At 38.3% G+C, this 8,602-nt stretch overlaps 1 protein-coding gene across 1 annotated transcript in view; it reads right to left on the bottom strand.

The window, feature by feature from the left end:
- The window catches only part of KIF4A (kinesin family member 4A), a 168,994-nt gene that overhangs the window by 90,289 nt on the left and 70,103 nt on the right, over nucleotides 1-8,602 (bottom strand). Inside the window, exon 11 of the mRNA XM_006770944.2 lies at nucleotides 1,596-1,728. Within this exon, the coding sequence (XP_006771007.1) occupies nucleotides 1,596-1,728 (133 nt within the window). The remainder of the gene's footprint in view (nucleotides 1-1,595; nucleotides 1,729-8,602) is intronic.

Below are 8,602 nucleotides of genomic sequence, written 5' to 3' on the forward strand. Positions count from 1 at the left end.
AATAAAGATTTACTTAAAAAATTATAAAAGCCAGGTAGATAGGCTGCCTCCTTTGCTATAATAGAGGATTTAATGGGCTTTGTTTATTTAGTGAGAAATGTGTTTTTTAACAGTCATGGAAAGTAGCCCTTCAGTCAACATGAAATACTAAAAATACCATCCAAGCAGCTGGGTCTAATGTTTGCCATGAAGCACAAACTATGGGGTGGAGTGTGAAGCCTCAATTCCATAGAGAATTTTGCAACTGAAGGAGAAAGCAATAGTTCCTGGCATGCTATACCCTGCTGTTTGCAAAAAAACCCCAAACAAACAAAAAAACATCAAACACTTACTTTAAACTGCCTCCTACACTATACTGTTTCCTGGGCCCAGCAGAAGGGCTTTTAAAACATAAAAGGATCTCACATTGCATATGAGCTGAGTTTTTTCACATTAAATTATCTGATATGGTAGGCTAGTTTTAACAAAAGTAAGAAAAAGGGAGAAGCACAAGAATGATGGCAGAGAAAAATGGCAGAGGCAGCTACATTTTGGGCTGGGTAATCAACAGTTTCTGTTTTATTCCAAACATAGTATCTACAATGTGCTAAATGCACTGTTTGGGAAGAACAGTTTATATAGGACAAAAGTTTGTGCTTGCTGTGAAGTTCTGATAGGACATCTGATTGGGCAGCTACTGTAACAATCTTGTAAAGGTCAGATGGGTATGTGGCTAGAATAACAAGTACTGCCTGTTACATCTGCCACACTCACAATCATGTGAGACACATCTTCTAGAATTACTTCAAAGGCATATAATGCATCATGGAGACAGAAAACTATATATAAAAATCCCCTAAATCCCATTTTAACTCTTCTGCTAATAATTGACAAAGAATGGACATAGGATTTAATGAAATCTTTAAGCAGCTTACCCTTTCTTGACAAGAGAGCACACATTTTGGTGGAAACTCATTTTTGCTTCTGGTAATCATTGTGCTACCAAAAACTGAATTGTATTAATACCAATAGAAAAACGTTATTGACAGAGCCAGCATGAACTGATCCAGGAGGTTACTATCAGACATATAGTAGGATACAGACTAGTGTAATAAGTTACCTAGTGATCCACTATTTGGAAGTTAACTATATGTGAAAGGAATTAAAATTAATTTCCTAGCCATTCTATCTCACCACGATAACTGTTAGGATGGGATATGAATGTGACCATGATAGGGGAAGTGAGATAGAGAGGAATTAAAATCTTATTGAGGGAATAGTTACTTGGTATTATAGATAAAGATTAGGCAGGACTTAAGGTGAGAGGGACCTAGTTCTGTCCTCTCTGGCATTTTAAAACAAACCTATTTAAATTGGGATTCATGTAGATTCTTTGTGGTGGATATATAGGTGTTCAATGTACAATTCTTTTAACTTTTCTGTATGTATCAATATAAGCCCATGTATTTATCTCAGAGGTGTCGATGGAAGATATGGTAATACTATCCATTTCTTTCCATATAACTTGCCTCTCATAATGAGAAGCATGTTAAATATTTCAGAAACTAAAGCTGGTAAATGTCCAGATTGCTAGTAGTTTAGTCTTGGGATCTCACCACAATGATCCTCTCCAATAGCTGGGATGTCTGACCAACTGCCTCACTCAGACCACGACTTAATTTTTCATTCTCCTCCATCAGGGACTGATTCTTCTCCATCAAAGACTGTAGATTCTCTGATGGTTTCACACTAAAACAAAGAAAGAAACATTAGAAATATACATGATTAATAACACTTATATCAAAGGTGGATAAAACTATATCCCACAGGTCTTTGGGGTGGGGCAGTTGGTTTAAAATTACCCCCCAAAGTCTGAAAAAGTGTGTCTATTCCAATCTATCCTCTCACTCAGGGAATATATTGTAAGAATAAGACACACGTGTCTGAAATACTTCCTTATTTTTTACTAGAGACCTGGTACACAAAATTTGTGCACTTCTAGTGTGTGTGTGTGTGTGTGTGGGGGGGGGGGTGTGTGTGTGAGAGAGAGAGAGAGAGAGAGCGGGGGCGGGGTGGACCTCAGAGTGCCTCACCCATCATCTCATCAGGCCCAGGTGACCACTTGGTTTCTAAGGCAACTGAGACCTGCTGTCTGGCTATGTTGCAGGAATCCCATTGTCCCTATATCAGGATTGCTGCCCCCTGGGTTCATCCAGAGCACTTTCTCTGTATCCCTCACTTGACTGTTTTTACAGTAGGTCTCGTGGGCATTGTTCCAGGGCCAGCTTTCATTTCCGTCCCTCAGCCCAGCCTGCATCCTCTCCTATCTGGGATCAGGCCTAACTGGCAGTCGGACATCCCTCTCACAATCTGGGACTGCTGGCTCCTAACCACTTGCCTGCCTGCCTGATTGCCCCTAACCGCTTCTGCCTGTCAGCTTGATCGCCCCCTAACTGCTCAGCTGTCGGCCTGATTGATGCCTAACTGCTCCCCTGCCAACCTGATCACCCCCATCTGCCCTCCCCCTGATGACACAATCACCCCCAACTGCCCTCTCCGGCTGGCCTGGTCGCCCCCAACTGTCCGCCCCTGCCCACCCGGTCGCTCCCAACTGCCCTCCTCTGCAGGCCTGGACACCCCCAACTGCCCTCCCTGCTGGCCTGATCTCACCCCCAACTGCCCTCCCTTGCCGGCCTGATCACCCACAACTGCCCTCCCCTGCCAGCCATCTTGTGATAACCATCTTGTTGCGGACATCTTGTGATGACGTGAGGGCGTTGCGCAAGGGCACGAGGACCAACTAGGCTCTTATTAGTATAGATTGGGGTGACATTGGTTAATAAAATTATATAGGTTTCAGGTATACAATTCCATAATACATCATTTGTATATTGCACCACCCCAAGTCAATTCTCCTTCCACCACCATTTATCCCCCTTTTAGCCTCCTTCTACCTTCCCTCTCTCCCTTTTCCCTCTGGCAATCACCATACTGTAGTCTGTGCCTATGAGTTGTTGTGTTGTGTGTTTTTTGCTTAATACCTGTACCCTTTTCACCCAGTCCCCCAACACCCTTCCCGCCAGATATCTGTCAGTTTGTTCTGTGAATCTATGAGTCTGTCTCTCTTTTGTTTGTTAGTTTGTTTTGTTCATTAGATTCCACATATAAGTGAAATCATGATTTGGAGGACAATAATGATTCAGGGCCAGATATGGTTGCAACAGGAACAACTAACCTCTATCCTTGGCTCTTGGTTTAGGATCTTTCTGTTTGTGCTACACAGATAAGAAGTGAAGGCTAACTGTAGCTAAGACACATATTTTCTCCTTCTTCCCACTCTTAATCTCTCATTAAAGATTAGGAATGTAGGGAAGAAAAGGTACAGAGGAGGTAGGGTCTAAATTTTACCTCATAAACATAAGTCAATTACCTATTTAGTGTGTAGTTTAGTCCCAATAGAATTTAAGAAGTCAGAAAGTTGAAATGGTGAACAGTGGCCACTAAGAGCTCATTTCACAATTCTCCATAAATAAGTGCTCCCTTCTTAAGTGCTTGTCTTGTTTAAAACTGATGACCCATAGCCTTCTGTTCATTTGTCTATCAGTTTTAAATTACTTAGAGTGGTTGGAGGCAACAATAATTTCCATTTCAAATAGGAGTGGAAGGGAGGGACAGAAAAAATGTCAAGGATGCATATAAATAAGAACCTTTGGAATTTATGCAGATTACTTCATAGTGGTCCCAGACTAATGAAGCAGGCCATTAAGTAGTATAGTTTTGGGGTTTGTTTTGTAATCCACCAGGATTAGCTATTCAAAACACTGAAAAATTGGACTGGTGAAGAAAGATCAGAAAAGCCTGGCCAGTGTTACTCAGTGGTTGATTGTCGACCCATGAACCAGGAGGTCACAGTTTGATTCCAGATCAGGGCACATGCCAGGTTTGTGAGCTCACTCCCCAGTGGGGGGCGTGCAGGAAGCAGTCAATAAATGATTCTCGTCATTGATGTTTCTCTCTCTCTCTCTCTTCCTTTCTGAAGTCAATAAAAATATATTTTAAAAAAGATCAGAAGAAATATAAAGATTTGATCTTAAGAAGACTGAAGGGAAAAGCTAATAGCTGGCAGGGCTATAATAAAGGGTAAAAGGACAGGGAACAGCTGTTCTCAATTGAGGATAAAAGGATAAAAATGATTACAATAACAGATGCCTTCTCACCTCCACGAATTATATTTTTAAATCATTATCTAAGGATATGTTTTTATTTATTTTTAGAGAGAGAAAGGGAGGGAGGGGAGGAGGGAGGGTGGGAGAGAGAAATATTGATGTGAGAGAATCATTGATCGGTTGCCTCCCGCATGTGCCCTGACTGGGGAGCGAAGGAACCTTCAACCTAGGTATGTGCCCCAACAGGGAATTGAACCCAAAACCTTTGCTGCACAGGACTACGCTTCAATCAACTGAGCCACCTGGCCAAAACAAGACCTCCATGAATTTTTATAAAACATCTTTATCAAAAAGTTAATAACAAGGTCACACCATAAGATCTCATATTATAGTAGGTCCTTGGGTTATGTCGGAGACCTATTCCTATGGCACGACATAACCTGATTTTCGCTGTAAGTCAGAACCCACCTACATAAGCACCTATGTCACTCACATGGAGCACATACACAGCAGTAATGAAGTGAAATAGTAACAAATTTTAAAAGAAAGATAACAATTCCTGACCTTTACTTGTGGCAAATAAATAAAAAACATAAAGCACATATGTACATACGTCGAAATGGTGGAATTTTTTTTTATAAATACTGTAAATGGGAGATGGCAACGTAACCACGAAACGACATATGTCGAATCCGATGTAACCAGAGACTGCCTATACACTGTGGAAAATTTACTAAAACTCTTATGAAGGAATGTTCAATTAAAATCTGTATTATAAAAATGAACTATCAGTACATTTAGTGTTATTTTAAATTGCTGATATTTCCTTCTTTCCTTACTGCTATTAAACTGAAAACTTCCATGCATCACTCATGAAAATTGACAAGCTCCAAAGTAATGATATTTATTAAAGTACAGTTGACATAAAATATCATATTAATTTCAGGTGTATAACATGATTCAATATTTATATAGCTTACAAAGTAATCGCTGCATTAAGTCTAGTAACCATCTGTCACTGTACAAAGTTATAATATTATTGACTATGTTCCATATGCTGTACATTACATCCCTGTACATTTCCCCCCTAACATTTCTAAGGATTCTCTAAATGGGGAAAATACAATGGAAAACCAGTGTTTCCTCTTTCACAAGCTATTTAATTGCCAAAGTAGGAATTCAAGTTAGCTGAGCATGTGCAAATTGACAAACACTTGCAGAAAATCAATATAAAAGCTTCAGTGACACTCATTAAAAAATATGATACAAGGACAAAAATTTTTTAAAAAACCATGTATATAAATTGTACATTTTGTTAAAAGACTTATGAAAGGTCTTTAAAATATAAACATATATTTTTGAGATAAAAGTAGCATATTTATTTCTCTGTAAAACATTGAACAACTGATTTCAATTGTTTGATTCATCAACTGTTTCTTAGAATCGATTACTCTTACAGCTATAAGTATATCCTATAGTATATCCTAGGTTGTTGGAAGTCTGGAATGATCTTCATTAGTCTTGTGTTACATGAAATAGGCCTGTGCTAAATTGAAAGGAAAGGAAGATGGGCCAATTGCTTCTAAACCAAGTATACTAGAATAGGTCTTTAAGAGACCTTTTGAGAGAACCCAGCTTTCCTCAGTTTCTTTATCCAGCATTCTTAAAATATTACCAAGGAAATCAAGATTAAATTACCAAAAGGGGGAGAATTACAAAGACAAAAGTGGTCATCTGTTGGTGACAAAATTATGGCAATTTTAATATTTATTTTTTATACTTTATAAATATAGCAGTGTATCACTTTTATAATCATAAAAATGATTAAGGGTTACTAAAAATAAAGTTAGTAAAAACAATAGGCTCACACCATTCACACGAATAAACTCCAAATAAAAAGTAAAACATAAAACCAACATAAGGACTAGAAGAAAACATTGGTGAATTCCTCTTTAACCTTGGATAGGAAAAGGTTTTCTAACTATGAATCAAACTCCAGAAGCATGAGGAGAATGTAAACAGTGTCACTTTGGAAAACAGTTTGGCATTTTCTTAAACATATGACCCAGCAATTCCACTTCTAGGTATCTATCCAATAAAAAACACATGCCGCCCTAACCAGTTTGGCTCAGTGGATAGAGCCCCAGCCTGTGGACCCAAGGGTCCCAGGTTCGATTCTGGGCAAGGGCATGTACTTGGTTGTGGGCACATCCCCAGTAGAGGATGTGCAGGAGGCAGCTGATCGATGTTTCTCTCTCATCGATGTTTCTAACTCTCTATTCCTCTCCCTTCCTCTCTGTAAAAAATCAATAAAATATATTTTTAAAAAACAAAACAAAACAAAACAAAAACACATGCCCACACAAAAACTTGCCAGTGAATACTCATAGCAGCATTACTCATAATAGCAAAAAAGTTGAAACAACCAAAAAGTTTATCAACTGCTGAATGGATAGACAAAATATGGTCTATCCAGACAATGAAATACTATTCAGCAATAAAAAGGAATGATGTACTGATACATGATACAACATGGATGAATCTCAGAAATATAGGTGAAAAAAGCCAGACAAAAAGTCCACATACTCTATGATTCCATGTATATGATATGTTCACAATAGGCAAATCTCTAGGAACAGAAAGCAGGCTAGTGGTTGGCTGGGGCTGTGAGTGGGAACAGGAGTGACTGCAAATGGACAGAAGGGATCATTTTGAGGTGATGAAAATGTTCTAAAATTGTGTAGTGGTGATAGTTGTACAACTCTGTGAATTTACTAAGAGTCACTGAATTGCCCTAGGTGGTTTGGCTCAGAGGATAGAGCGCCAGCCTGCGGTCTGAAGGGTCCCAGATTCGATTCCTATTAAGAGCACATGCTTGGGTTGTGGGTTCAACCCCCAGTAAAGAGCGTGCACAGGAGGCAGCCAATCAATGATTCTCTCATTGACGTTTCTATCTCTCCCTCCCTCTCCCTTCCTCTCTGAAATCAATAAAAATATATTTTAAAAAATAAGTCATTGAATTGTACTTAAAATGAGTGAATTTTCAGGTATACAAATTATCTCAATAAAGTTGCTAAGGAATACAGAAGCAATAAAAAATGACTGATAAACTTTTCACTACATAAAAATTAAAAAATTTTGCATAACAAACACTATAAACAAAGTAAAAGAGAATACACTTGAAGAAAAATACACTAAAAAGAACTAATATTCACCAATATATAAAGAACTATTAAAAATAAGGGCCAAAATTAGGGTGACTATTATGCAGCCACTACGGAAAATAGTATGGTGATTTAAATAAAAAGTTTTAATGGAATTACTATATGATCCAGTTATTCTCCTTTTGGTTACATATCCAAAGGAATCAAAAGCAGGGTCTTAAAGAGACATCTGCACACCTATGTTCATAGCAGCATTATTCACAATTTCCAAAAAGCACCTTGTGTCCATTGATGAATGAATGGATACACAAGAAATGGTATATACAAGATGGGGCAAAAGTAGGTATACAATCAGGGTTACGCAAAATACAAAGAATTTATTCTTAGATTATTTATTAACTAGAGGCCCAGTTCACAAAAGTCATGCACGCGTAGAATCCCTAGGCCTGGCCAGTGATCAGGGCTTCCCTTTCACTGGCTGCTAGCTGCCGGCCAGGGCCTTCATTCATTCCGCAACGCCTCCTGGTGGTCAGTGCATGTCACACTGAGCGGTCGAACTCCTGGTCAGTCGAACTTCCAAAGGGACAATTTGCATATTAGCCTTGTATCATATAGGATTATTGTATTACTTTTCATACGAACAACTATAAGGCTACTTTTGCCCCACCCTGTATAATCAATGAAAAAAGCCAGTCACAAAAAGACAAACACTGTTTGATTACACTTATATGTGATATCTAAAGTAGTCAAGTTCATAGAAACAGAAAGTAGAATGGTGGTTACCAGGGGCTGAGGAGAAAGGGCACAAGGACATATTGTTTAATGGGTATATAATTTCAGTATTAGAAGACGAAAAAGTTCTGGAGATCTGTTTCACAACAAGGTAAATATACTTAATGCTACTCAACGGTGTACTTAAAAATGGTTAAGATAGTAAATTTTATGTTATTTACCATAATTTAAAAAAAAGAAAAAACTTACAAGAAAACTAGAAGAAAATATAGGTGATGGTAAAGCGCATTCTATAAATATGAGCATTGGCAGAAAACTGCAAAAGAATAGATGGGGTGGGGGTGGGAGTTGTTTAATGAGCATGGAGTTTCAGTTTTGCAAGAAGCAAAAGTTCTGGAGATTCAATGCACCACAATTTGACTATACATAACAATTCTGAACTGTACACTTAAAAATGATTAAGATGGTAAATTTTATGTCATATATAGTCAACCTTCCTCCTATGTATGGGCATTTAGATTGTCTCCAATATTTGGCAATTACATAGATGCTGCAGTATAT

Source organism: Myotis davidii, unplaced genomic scaffold, assembly GCF_000327345.1.
Source record: "Myotis davidii unplaced genomic scaffold, ASM32734v1 scaffold1285, whole genome shotgun sequence".
Classification (NCBI taxonomy): Eukaryota; Metazoa; Chordata; class Mammalia; order Chiroptera; family Vespertilionidae; genus Myotis; species Myotis davidii.